The 14,874-nt window shown below is 38.2% G+C and overlaps 1 protein-coding gene across 4 annotated transcripts in view; it reads left to right on the forward strand.

Moving 5' to 3' along the window:
• Nucleotides 1–14,874, forward strand: part of mast1a (microtubule associated serine/threonine kinase 1a) — a 94,346-nt gene that overhangs the window by 56,129 nt on the left and 23,343 nt on the right. For all 4 annotated transcript variants that reach the window (XM_009294431.5, XM_073954696.1, XM_001337092.8 and 1 more), the window contains 5 exons: nucleotides 1,807–1,879; nucleotides 6,791–6,948; nucleotides 9,444–9,519; nucleotides 10,744–10,953; nucleotides 12,640–12,741. In XM_009294431.5, the coding sequence (XP_009292706.1) occupies nucleotides 1,807–1,879; nucleotides 6,791–6,948; nucleotides 9,444–9,519; nucleotides 10,744–10,953; nucleotides 12,640–12,741 (619 nt within the window). The remainder of the gene's footprint in view (nucleotides 1–1,806; nucleotides 1,880–6,790; nucleotides 6,949–9,443; nucleotides 9,520–10,743; nucleotides 10,954–12,639; nucleotides 12,742–14,874) is intronic.

Raw genomic sequence — 14,874 nt, forward strand, 5'->3', positions numbered from 1 at the left:
TAATTATTATTATTATTATTAATAGTATTATTATTATTATTATCATTATTATTATTATTATTATTATTATTAATATTATTATTATTATTAATATTATTACTATTAATAATAATAATAATACTGAAAAAATTACTATTACAAAAATTATACAAATTTAATAAAATATTAAAAATAAATCAATAAAATATTAAATTACATAAATATTATTTGTTTATGTGAATGTGAAGTTTAAAAAAATCCTACCTTTATAAATACCTTCCCTTTTAGTCAGTTTAATTCAATTACAACTACTTTAATAACTTTTTAATCACTGTTTATCTACATTCATATTGAACAATGCAAAGTAAATGTACTTAATTATATTAATTTACAGTCCTGTTATATTTACCATGAGAAGTAAAATAAAAAATTTAGGGCCCTATCATACACCCAGCGCAATGTGGCGCAAGGCGTGACGCAATTGTTGTTTGCTAGTTTCAGCTTGGTGCAAGAGTTTTGTTTTTTTGCACCACGCTGTTTAAATAGCAAATGCATTTGCGCTCATATGTGCGCCCATAGGTGTTCAGGACTAAAAAGGAAGGCGTTCTGAGGCGCATTGCTGGCACGTTGCTATTTTGAGAAACTATTGTATTATAGATTTTTCAATAGACCAAATTTAGAAATAGTTTTGAAACAAATCTTTGCGCTTGACAAACGAAAAAATTATTTGTAAACTAATTGATGTCTGTGCGTACAAGGTTTCCCTATCCACAAAGAGCGAAAGTGAAAGTAGATAATTTATCTCTCATTCTCGCGCTGTAGATGCTCTGTTTAACTGTTTTCTCGCTAGTGAAATGCTCAGTTTTTCCACTTACACTTACTTTATGTCATGTAAATAGCAAATGTGCCATGGCGCGACGCAGCTGACTCTTAAAGGGAATGGGAGATGAGACTCTGAATGGCTTGTTCTCAAAACACACCTATAACTCAATAAGAGAATAAACTCAACCCTTTTAGATCCTGCACCATGGCGCAAAGCGGATTTTTCCGTTGTTATATTAGCAAAAGTGGATTCTGACACGCCCTGAAAGCGTTTGCGACCTGCGCTTTGCGCATGGATCATCAAATAGAGCCCTTAGGCTTCAAAGCTCACTTTGAGATTAAGATGTATAATGATGTATAAACATTTATGATAAAATTTTGCATATATATATATATATATATATATATATATATATATATATATATATATATATATATATATGTGTGTGTGTGTGTGTGTGTGTGTGTGTGTGTGTGCGTGTGTGTGTGTGATTTTGTTACATTTTTTCTTAGAACGTATGGCATTATTTGCTTCAACATTTTATTTTTCACTAAAATTATTCATTCTTTTTTGGAGGTCACCACAGCGTAATGAACCGCCAACTATTCCAGCATATATGGGAAAGACCTATACAGTCTCATTCACACACATACTCATACACTACGGCCAATTTAGTTCATCCAATTCACCTATCGCACAAGTCTTTGGACTGTGGGGGAAGCCTGAGCACCCAGAGGAAACCCACACCAACACAGAGAGAACATGCAGACTCCACACAGAAATGCCAACAGGCCCAGTCGCGACTTCAACCAGCAACCTTCTTGCTGTGCTAATCACTGAGCCACTGTGTCACCTCCACAAAAATATAAATAAGAAAATCTAAAATTGTTTTTTTTTTTAATCTCAAGATCCACTGGACAAAATCCAGAAGGGCCTGATTAGCTGTGGCTACTGTGCAAAATCTGCTTCTGTATTGTGATGTGCTTGTCTGTTTCTGCCTGCAGGGCTGATGGCAGACGCTGGTCTCTGGCTTCTCTTCCCTCGTCTGGATATGGGACCAACACACCCAGCTCAACGGTACAAACTCATCCACACAGAGCTGATGCATTCATGTTTTATTCAAGAAATATTCAGATACTGTGTAACTAAAGTATGCACAAATAGAAAGTCAACACAGGATAATCAAAACAGGTGAAAGTGATGAAGTCGCAAAAACAAATTAGACAAATATCAGGAATATACAGTTGAAGTCAGAATTATTAGCCCCCCTGTTTATTTTTTCCCCAATTTCTGTTTAATGAAGAGAAGATTGGGTAACACTTTACAATAAGGTTCATTAGTTATTGCATTTACTAACATGAACTAATCATGAACAACACTTGTACAGCATTTATTACTCATAATTGAACATTTGCTAATGCATTATTAACATTCAAGTCCATGCTTGTTAACATTAGTTAATGCACCATGAGTTAACATGAACTAACAATGAACAACTGTATTTTCATTAACTAACGTTAACTAACATGAACAAATACAGTAGTAAATGTATTGTTCATTGTTTGTTCATGTTAGTAAATGCATTAATTAACATTAACTAATGAACCTTATTGTAAAGTGTGACCGAAGATTGTTCAACACATTTCTAAACATAATAGTTTTAATAACTCATCTCTAATAGCTCATTTATTTTATCTTAGCCATGATGACAGTAAATAATATTTGACTAGATATTTTTCAAGATGCTAGTATTCAGCTTAAAGGTTCACGAAACCCTCGAGCACTTTTTTTGTGATTCGAACAGGTTTGTGTGTGTTGAGCATCAGTTAGGACGATGTTAGCACCTGTCAGCTTTTATTGTGGAGAAAACAGGGTAATTTTGAGCTTTTGTCAGCTTATTTCAGCTTCCAGGTTTGAAATGATTTTTGGGGCGGGATCAAAATCGGCGACGTAGCGCAGAACTGCAAGTGCAAAGATGACGCGTCGGTTTCTCATTATTATTCATAGCGGAGTTTTCTTATCCTATGAGAAGAGCCGGCTGCTTAATTATTCATGACTGCACGTGCTTTCCGAAGGCGAGGCAGACCTGCCAGTGCCAAGCTGTGTGATCCTACGTTGATGATTGGGTAAGACTGCGTCCACGGACCCACGGCACACAGTATTTAGCTGTTCATGAAGGGTCGTTTGTGTTTGTTTCCATGATCTACAAGGTTTGTTGCATGGTTTCCTTGTGATGCTGTCAAGGCCTATACAGCAAAGCTGTATGTGTCCAGCAAGCATTTTTGCCAGGAGAGCAGCACAAGAATTGGAGAATGGCGGACGTTGTCTTTTATCAGGAGTTCGTTCACATTTAGACACATCGCCGTGCTGCTGTGTTCGCCTAAATCCTCCAGATTACCAGCAGGGATAATGGTTAAAATAGGCAGGGCACGAGACCTGCTGCACTGAGTCTGCATTCAGACCCGGGAATTGAGGGAGAGGTCCTCATGTAGTTTTTATATGAGCATGATTATCTTTTAAATTATATAAATTGTTGTTGTGTGTGTGTGCAATGATAAATGTAGCATGATATTAAATTACTGTTTATTTCTTTGCATTATAACTTTGTAAGCTATGAAATCATGGGTCTCCTCACGGTTTGTGTCTCATTTTGTGAGCCGACTGACAACAGTTGTTCGCTCCCCTCCTTCTCCCCTGCTCTGCTGGCCACGCCCACACCTGTTCTTTGCTCGCGAAGCTCCACGCCCATTATCATGCATCTTTTAAAAAAATTCTGAGGTAAACTTGAACCGAAAGTGGGGGGTGTCATGAACCTTTAAAGTGACATTTAAAGGCTTAACTAGGTAATTAGGAAAGTCATGGTTATTTGGCAGAACATTGTATATCGATGGTTTGTTCTGTAGACAATTGAAAAAAATTTCAAGTATAATATAAAATCTTAAAGAGGCTAATGATATTGACCTTAAAATGGCTTAAAAGAAAAAAAACTGCAGAAATAAAACAAATAAGACTTTTTCTCCAGAGTAAAAAATATTCTAGGAAATACTGTAAAAAATGTCTTGCTCTGTTAAACATCATTTGGGAAATTTGAAAAAAAACTTCACAGGAGAGCGAATAATTCTGACTTTAACTGTTCAGAAAATAACACACTAGTCAGATGGATCCAAATGCAAGGGATATAATATGAAGTCAAAAATCTCAAAGTGCAAACAAGTTCAAAGTGTCCAGAGTCGGGATATGAAGTAGCAGAATCAGGAAGTAAAAAAGTGCACCAGATCAATGAAGGTTCTGACAAATTACAGAGAAATCATGAGCAAGAATAACGCACTGACAATTGAAGCACAGATCTACCGCTTCTTAAATAGGTGGATTTGAATACAAACCGCTGGGCTGCCGACAGAACAGCTGATTCTAGTTAGCGAGTCACATGATCAAAAAACAACACGTAACAGAAGCACGTGGAAGAATGCAAAACAATCCCACGTGAGCTTCCAGCTATGTGTGTGTAATCATCAGTGAACGGGAACAGGTGTGTGTGTGAGGTGCATGATGGGAGGTGTAGTTTATAAGGTGGCAGAATCAAAGTCCAGGTGATAGTACATGCTTAATAATAATATTAAAGGCTTGCAGATCGCTGATGATCATGACAATATTATTATTAGGGGACATTTTTCAGAGCTATTTCTTGTGAATGTATATTAATAAAATCAATTTTATTGTCACATCATCAGCAGCACGTGTGCTATGATGAGTGAAAAGCTTAGGTGCTGGCTCCAGACAGTGCAAAATACAGACGGTGCAAAATACAACAACATACAACAGCATACTCCCAAAAAAACAGGATGATGTAAAATAGTAGTATTTAAATATGAATTGGTTAAAGTGCAGTGCATGCTACATATTGATGGTGTGCAGTGAGGGGTATGGAAGAGTCTGTGTGGGGTGTGTTAAGTGTTCATCAGTCTGATAGTCTGAGGGAAGAAGCTTTCCTTCAGCCGGCTGGTGCTTGACCGGATGCTGCGGAACCGTCTGCCTGAGGGTAGCAGAGAGGAAAGTCTATGGCTTGGGTAGCTGGAGTCGCTGATAATTCTCTTAGCTTTCCTCATGCACCGCCTGGTGTAGATGTCCTGGAGAGAGGGAAGCTCACCTCCTACTACGCGTCCAGCAGTTCGCACAATCCTATGTAGACCTTTGCGATTGCTGCTGGTGCTGTTTCCATACCAGGTGGTGATACAGCCAGACTGGATGCTCTCCACAGTGCAGTTGTAGAATGAGCGGAGGATGTGAGAGCTTATTCCAAACCTCCTGTGACGACTGAGGAAAAAGAGGCACTGTTGTGCCATCCTCTGCACTGCGTAATCCTCAGCGATGTGTACTCTAAAAAATTTGAAAGTGCTAATTCTCTCCACTGGTGTCCCGTTGAAGGTTATGGGAGTGTGTTCTTTCTTCTCTCTCCTGCAATCCATCACCAGCTCCTTGGTTTTGCTGATGTTTAGAAAATATTAATTAAAATATTATAATATTAAGTTTATTTATAATTCTGCTTTAAATGTGAGTTTCATCAAAGCAACTTGCCATCTTTTCCTGAGATCAAAGATGTTGCATAAAACCTCTGAAGCTAAAAAAAGGATTGTTTTTATTTTCCCCTGGAAATAATGAGCTGAACTGGAGATTCTGCTCATAAATATAAATATCGGATATACAGTGTCTTCAAAAGTGTGAAGAAAATCAGTATATACTACGTTTTACTTGTTCTTTTCTTAACAAAGCTCCTAAATTAATACGTTCATGTTCATCCGACCATTTGAGCTGCAAATGTAGTGCTTTCAGAGGATGTAGATGATGCTTTAACTGGCCGTTGGTGAAGGTGATCTTGGAAAGAAAGAGCGAGGTTATTCTCAAGCTTAAGTTGCTTTGGGCCTGTTATTGACTCTAGCGTGACATATATTTGTTGTTAAAGCCAAAGTCATTCATTCAGCAGCACAGAGGAGCAGCGTGTAGGAGAGAAAATCATTACCACAGGCCTGCATGCGTCGTTTGCCATTCACTTCACCCATTGGGGTCCGTAATCTCCTTTTACAAGTCTGTCCTGGATTTACTGTGCGAGACACACCGAGCATCTCCACAAATAAATGAAGTTAGACAGATCAAGTGCATTGTGGCAGACAATGGAGGAGGCTTTAAACCTTAGAAAGTTGCTCCTGTGGTGTCTTTGGCTCCATATATATGAGCATTCAATAGAATCAGTGAAAAGACCGAAGTTATATTCTGGAGACAAGAAAGAGAAACACAAAAAGTTTTTAATTCATTAATTCATTCCGGCATATGTTTTACGCAGCGGATGCCCTTCCTGCTGTACTGGGATGTCATGCAACCCAGTACTGGGAAACACCCATACACTCTCACATTCACACACACACACTTATAAACCCCTAACTAATAGCCTGTAATAGCTAAAGTTCTTATATATGAACAGTTAACCTGTAGTTATATAGTATATAGATGATGTGTACATGTTCAATGAAGTGTATTTGTGTATTAAATGTATGTGATTTAGTTAGTGTATTTTAATTCATGGGTGAACTATCCCTTTAATTCAACTAAATTCAGCTTTATTTGTATAGCGCTTTTACAATGTAGATTGTGTCAAAGCAGCTTCACATAAATGGTCATGGTAACTGGATCAGGGTAGTTCAGTTTTTAGTGTTTAAGTTCAGTTCAGTTTAGCTCAGTTCAGTGTGGTTTGAAGTCATTATTGAGAGTCCAAACACTGAAGAGCAAATTCATCGATGAGTAGCTTTTCAGATCCTGAACCATGCAAGCCAGTGGCGACAGCGGAGAGGGAAAAAAACTTCACCAATAGGAGAGTGAAGAAAAAAACCTTGGGAGAACCTTTAAGTTTGCAACTTTGGATGAAAGCAGCTGTACATTGTCCATATTACCCATATATTAACACGTATTGTTGACTGGTGTCTGCTGTTTGTTCAGTCTTCCAGCTCGTCTCAGGAGCGGCTCCATCAGTTGCCGTTTCAGCCCACACTGGACGAGCTGCACTTCCTGACCAAACACTTCGGGAGCACGGAGAGCATCACGGATGATGACGGACGCCGATCTCCGCACATGCGGCCTCGATCGCGCAGTCTCAGGTGCACACACACACTTAACATAGACTAACCATGTTCTGTACACTTTTCGCTGTTCAGCGCACTTAAACGACCAATCCTCCGTCATTGAAAGCCAGATGAGCATGCTTGTGTGTTCCTTCTCTGAGGGAATACCTATTGCACAATCCAAATCTTGATTGATGTCTTTTGGAGCAGTAGTTTTTGAGAAAAGATGGGAAAAGTACCGCCTTCGCATGTGTACGGAAGATGATAGGTATTAACAGTGCTCTGTACACCAGGGGTTTTCAAACTGTGGGTCGCACAGTGAACAAAGGTGGGTCGCGCAACGTCACATAGCTGCAGCTATATTTACATTGCGGTGAATCAAACCAGTACGATAGACGTCAATAACTCAAAAACCTCTTACCCTAAAAAGATTTAAAGTGTTTTTCTTGCAAAAGGACAAAGCTGGTTATGTCTTACAGCTGTCTCTTTTTTTTTTTTTTTGCTCGACATTACGAGCACTGCTCCGTTTGAGCCCTCGCAGTCTGCGTTTAGCCGGGAGAGCTCGAGCTGAGCGGAGCTCTCAGTAAGGGACCATCGGAAAAGTGCTTCTTTTTTTCGCTTTGTTTTTCCGTTTATTTATTTATTTATTTATTTATTTTGCTCTGTCCTGCGTGTTTTATTTTAAACACTTCTAATTTTCTCTTAAATGAGCACAAACAGTTACTAAAGTAGTCGAATGCTTCATTATAGATCTGTGCATTCTTACATTAACTTATCTGTTATCAAACAAAACACAATGAGAGATTCATTTGCTGCTCTTCACTAAATAACTATAGTAACTGTAATCAATATGCAAATACAATCAAAAGTGAAGTAGATTTTGTAGCTTTATTTAATTTCTGCATAGGCCATTGATTTTAATAGGCTAAGCCTTTTATTTTATTGTCAATATTTTCTAATGTTTGCTATGTATTCTATCATTTGAAGCTTTTTGTTGTCCCCTATTTTTTACATCCCAGCGTTGACAGATTGCTAATCAATAAATAGCTATAATGCTATCTGTTAGTTTTAACGTCACCTAATGTTTTGGAAGGACGTAGATGTTATGGAAAATAGTAATAGTAATGTAACTACCCCCATCATTCCTTCCTCAAGCAAATGTGTTAATATTAGATCTATTCAGCAATAACGTTAATTGCATTGGCATATTTATCTGACGTTTTCCCAGCTTGTAGTAGTGGATTAAAAACCTATTTAGTTTTTTCATGAAACCCTTAAAACTTAAACGACACCTGACAACAAAACATTCTGAATATGTCAACTAAGGTTGATCATATTCTCTTCTGAAAAAAAAAGATCACAGTTGCAGCCAGCATCCCACAAAAAGCACTTCAAGCCTCATTTTGTGCATATCAAATCGCAAAATCCAAACAGCCACACACCATATATTTTTGACTGCTTTGAATGGACACGTTTTTTTACTCATTTTTTAATATTAAAATATTATGGTGGGTCTTGAGTTTGAATTACTAGCCTAGCAGGGTCCCGAAATAAAAAAGTATGGGAATCCCTGCCATACACAACTAAAATAGTGTTCCGTACAGGGCGCACAACTTTAATTCACTGGCAAAATGGGCATTGTTTGAAGTCCTATTAAAATCTTATGTCAGAATATACCATTATTGTGTTAAACTTGAAGTCAATGATATATTTAATGACTTTTTAAATTTTATAAATTTGAAATGAAATAGCTTCACAATCATTTCATTTTTATATCATGTTTGTTTTATTACAGCATGACAATTTAAAATATTACAACATTAAATTCATGCACATTAACGCTAACTTGACTGACCTTTTATGAATATAAACATCATCACTGCACAATGGAGATCCAAACAGCGTTTGCACCCTGTCTCTCAGGCTCTCTCTGGCGTAGAGTTGCGCCATGCGGTCATCACCCACAACCGACGTTTAAACATCCCCATTTCAAAGCATTTAATCAACAAAAGATAATTTATTTAACAATTTGTGATAACATAATAGTCACTTCATAAAGACTGTAATACTGTGTGATGCAGAAATTAAATGCAAAAGCATATTGTCGTGGCTTTAAATGTCTCCCCTACCAGGCGACACTAGCACTTTAAGCTTGCCCACTGCCTGTTTTTAAGCGCATTAGGTGGACGAAGCAAACTTACTGAATTTACTCTGAAACATATAGTAGGAAGGTCTCTGTTGTGCAGGGGGTTGAAAGAGTGAGAAATAAAGATTACACAGATATATAGCTTGCCTACGACCTGTAAGTATTTATTCAGAGATTAGCGTTAAAAGGTCATCTGTACGGAACATTGTTGTGTACGGAAAATGGTTAGTCTACATTACATCCAGCTTATCCAAAGATTTACTTCACTTTCTACAGCTGTGTAAAGAAATGAGCCCAATTTTATGAATATTAATGATTAATAATAACAAGTTATTATTTAATTATGCATATTCAGATTTAATTTAATCTCCGCTTGTGTCCACAGTCCAGGACGATCATCTTCCTGCTATGACAATGAGATTGTCATGATGAACCATGTTTACAAGGAGCGCTTTCCTAAGGTTAGCAAAACACACACACGCACACACACACACACACACACACACACACACACAAGTTTGTTTTTGTGAAAAGTGGGTACATTACATAGGTTTCCATACATTTTATACTGTCCAAACCATATATTATATTGCCCCCACCCCTAAACCCAACCATCACATGAGACTGTGTGCAGCTTTACTCTCTGATTAAACTCATCCTGTGGGATTTATAAGCATTTTGAGAAATGAGGATGTCACCAATGTCCTCATATTTCACCTCCTTTTTGTAATACCTGTGTCATACCCATGTCATTATACAGATTTGTGTCCTGATATGTCACAAAAACACGTACACACACACACACACACACACACACTGTCATTGTTTACTTCTCACAAACTTTTATGACTTCCTTTCTCCTGTGAAGACAAAAGAAGATATTTTGAGGAATGCCTGTAGCGAAACAGTTTTGGCTTTCACTGACTTCCATAGTCTTGTAAAAAACTACAATGAAAGTCAAAAGGGCAAAAGGGATTTTGCCATTCAGAAATGGAACTTCTGTGTTTGTAAAATATTATATTTTGGTAATCACATGCATATATAGATGTCGTGTAATGTTTGCTGAATGTTATTTAAGCATTTTGGACATACATTTCACACATGGATTGAGTTTTTCAACTTGCTGCCATACGAGCAGATGGTGGGAAATTTGCCAACTATATGGAGCAAACATATCAAAGCATGTTTAACAGAACATATTTCATTCCAGAATGAAAATAAACAATTGGGATGATGTTCGATGTAATTAATCACAACTAATCACATACAAAATAAAAGTTTGCGTTTACTTAAATTTATGTGTAGAGTGTGTATATATATATTTATATATATATATATATATATATATATATATATATATATATATATATATATATATATGTTATTTATTTATTTATTATTTATTAAAAATATATACATGCATCAAAGCACTGAATCTCCATTCTATGGCATAATCGTGTATATAAAAGAAAATCAAACACAGAAAGTCTCAAAAACCCTTTTGGAACTACTCTTTTCCGCCACTCATTCACATCTGCAGCTGACATCAGGACAGCAGAAACCATTGCCAGTTCACCAACGTCACTTAGAGCGAATATTATAATGATTTTCTAGCGTAAAGTCTAAAGTGATGACTAAACAGGTGATTCTGCTCATAATTTAAGAATTTTATGCGTTATACCTAGGCGACGGCTCAGATGGAGGAGCGTCTGGCGGACTTCATCGAGTCGTACTCTCCTGAGAACGTGCTGCCGCTGGCTGACGGGGTCCTCAGCTTCATCCACCACCAGATCGCAGAGCTGTCCCGAAACTGCCTGACCAAATCTCGCGAAGGCCTCATCACTACTGTCTACTTCTACGAGCTGCAGGAAAACCTGGAGAAGCTCCTGCATGAAGTGAGCGCACGTCTGTTTGTTTCTGTACAGTCGAATATGTGCCGTTTATTTGGATTGTTTTCTGAGCAAAAAATGATGATAATTTTCACAAATAGTAGACATTCTACTTGCGTTTACTGTGCTTTGTTTGTAAAACTGATGTGAGAAAAATGTATCTTTTAACCCGCTTTTTGACTAGTTTTTACTTTTTAAAATAGAAAAAAAACGTTCTCTATGTTGGCAAATGTTTTTTCACATTTCAGTATATTAAAAAAAAATTATAATAACAATATATAAATATATATATATATATATATATATATATATATATATATATATATATATATATATATATATATATATATATATATATTATATGCTTAGATTTTCCAATATTAGTTTAATTTCACACTAGTATACACTGGTGTAAAAAGTAAATAATCAAATATTAGATTTTTTTTATATTGAGTTACAGAAATAAACCGAATTAAAAGTAATGCTAAAATGAACATTTATTAACTCGCTTTGATCATTCCAGTCGATTTAAATATATGAAATCTTTCCAAATAGAGCTAATTATATCCATTTATATTGCAATATACACTCACAGGCCACTTTATTAGGTACACCTGTCCAACTGCTTGTTAACGCAAATTTCTAATCAGCCAATCACAGGATAGAAACCCAATGCGTTTAGGCATGTAGACATGGTCAAGACGATCTGCTGCAGTTCAAACCGAGCATCAGGATGGGGAAGAAAGGTAATTTAAGTGACTTTGAACAAGGCATGGTTGTTGGTGCCAGATGGGCTGGTCTGAGTATTTCAGAAACTGCTGATCTACTGGGATTTTCACACACAACCATCTCTAGGGTTTACAGAGAATGGTCTGTAAGAGAGAAAATATCCAGCGAGCGGCAGTTCTGTGGGCGCAAATGCCTTGTTGATGCCAGAGGTCAGAGGAGAATGGCCAGACTGGTTCAAGCTGATAGAAAGGCAACAGTAACTCAAATTTCCACTCGTTACAACTGAGGTCTGCAGTAGAGCATCTCTGAACACACAACACGTCCAATCTTGAGGCAGATGGGCTACATCAGCAAAAGACCACACCGGGTGACACTCCTGTCAGCTAAGAACAGGAAACTGAGGCTTCAATTCACACAGGCTCACCAAAATTATACAATAGAAGATTGTAAAAACATTGCCTGGTCTGGTGAGTACAAATCTGCAGCAACTGCGTGATGCTATCATGTCAATATGGAGCAATATCTCTGAGGAATATTTCCAATACCTTGTTGAATCTATGCCACGAAGGATTAAGGCAGTTCTGAAAGCAAAAGGGGGACCAACCCGGTACTAGTAAGGTGTACCTAATAAAGTGGCCAGTGAGTGCATATAGCATCAAAACAAAATATTTCAATGTCAGATGTTTCCAATATCATGGAGCCCTATTGTGTAGTCATTCATAAACATCATCAAATCTTTTCTTTAAGCCTGAAATTTTATGAAGGAGTTTTTATATTTGTCCACAAAACTAATTTTACGCTTGCCGATCAATATAAACGAAAGTCTGAATGTAAGTTGTTGAGCGTGTACAGACTGAGCGTGTAGATGAAGCTGTCTGAGGATGTGGACTTTTCTCCAGTTCTCCAGGGTTTTCCTAGTTTCCATGTGTGTTTGTGCGTGATCCAATTGTTTCGTGTTTTCAGGCGTACGAGCGATCGGAGAGTTCAGAGCTGACCTTCATCACTGAGCTGGTCAAGAAACTCTTCATCATCATCTCACGGCCTGCACGACTGCTGGAGTGTCTGGTGAGAGACACACACACACACACATAGACATAGACAGACACGCGCACAACACAGACAGACAGACATGCACAGACACACACATACATGCACAAACTAGAACATGCAAACACACTAATACACACACAAACACACAGACACGCATACAAACACCACTTCCACATAATGCAGACAGAAACACACATGCCGACAGATGCACATACACAGACGCAAACACACACACACACACACAAGAAGCACATACAAATATACACACAGACATACAGACAGATGTACATAGACACACACACACAGACACATACACATTAGATGCACATACAGATACACACACACACACACACACACACACACACATGGACAGGTGTACATACACACACACACACATGAAATGCACATACAGATACACACACACACACACACACATGGACAGGTGTACATACACACACACACATGAGATGCACATACAGATACACACACACACACACACATGGACAGGTGTACATACACACACACACGTGAGATGCACATACAGATACACACACACACAAACACACACACACACACACACACACATAAGGTGCACGTAAAGATATACAAACATGCAGACAGATGCACACACTCATACACACACACATGAGATGCACATATAGGTACACATACACACAGAGACATACAGACAGATGCACATATACGCATATACACACACACACACACACACAGATGTACATACACACACAGATGGACACACAAGGTGCACATACAGATAAACACACAAACATATGCAGACACACATACATAGACACACACTCAGATGCACACACAGATAAGGTGCACAAACAGATATACACACACACATACAAATATGCAGACACATGTACGTAGACACACACAGACGCACACACATACTGTAAGGTGCACATACAGATTTACACACACACATAAGGTGCACATCAAGGTAAACATACACACACGATCACACACGGGCACACACACACACACAAATACACTTATGCAGACACATGTACATAGACACACACACACAGATGCGCACACACAGTGCACATACAAACATATACACACACACATATATGCAGACAGATGAACATGGACACACACATATGAAAACATAGGATGCACATACAAGGATAAACATACACACACGATCACACACACACACACACACACACACATGCAGAAGGATGTTCATACACACACAGAAACACACACACACATGGACAGTTGTATATACACACACACATAAGATGCAGATATAGATACACACACACACACACACACAAGTGTACATAGACACACACATGAGATGCACACACACACATAAACTCACGCACACACAAACAGGTGTACATAGACATACACAAGAGATATACATACAGATAAACACACACACACACACACACACACACACACACACACACACACACACACACACACAAGGAGATAAACGCACATACAGATAAACAAACATGCAGACAGATGCACACACTCATACTAAACACACACGAGGTGCACACACACACACACATAAGGTACACACACAGATATACAAACATGCAGACAGATGCACACACTCATACACACACAAGAGATGCACATACAGATACACATACACACACAGACATGCAGACAGATGCACATTTACGCACACACACTCACACACACACACACACACACACACACACAGAATGATGTACATACACACATAAACACACAGAAACACACACACACACACACACACGCACACACGCAGAATGATGTACATACATACACACACACACACACACACATACACGCACACATATACTCACAATCAGACAGATGTACATACATACACACACACAGAGACACACAAACACAACTTGATCTGCTGTCGCTGCGCTCGGTCTCGTCTTCAGCCTACGTTGTGCAGTTGCCATGGTGACTGGCTGATAGGGTCACAGAGGGTCAGGAGAAGAAAGTACAACGTGCTGAACGGCTTCAGTGCAACAAAACCCTCCACCGATATTATCAAACACAGAAGATCCAAGAGTCCAGCCGCAACATCTGTCATCATTTACTCCCCCTCCACCTGCTCCAAATACATCAGCTAATATATTATGAGGAACACTGCTGTGTGGT

This window comes from Danio rerio, chromosome 1 (assembly GCF_049306965.1).
Source record: "Danio rerio strain Tuebingen ecotype United States chromosome 1, GRCz12tu, whole genome shotgun sequence".
NCBI classification, from domain to species: domain Eukaryota; kingdom Metazoa; phylum Chordata; class Actinopteri; order Cypriniformes; family Danionidae; genus Danio; species Danio rerio.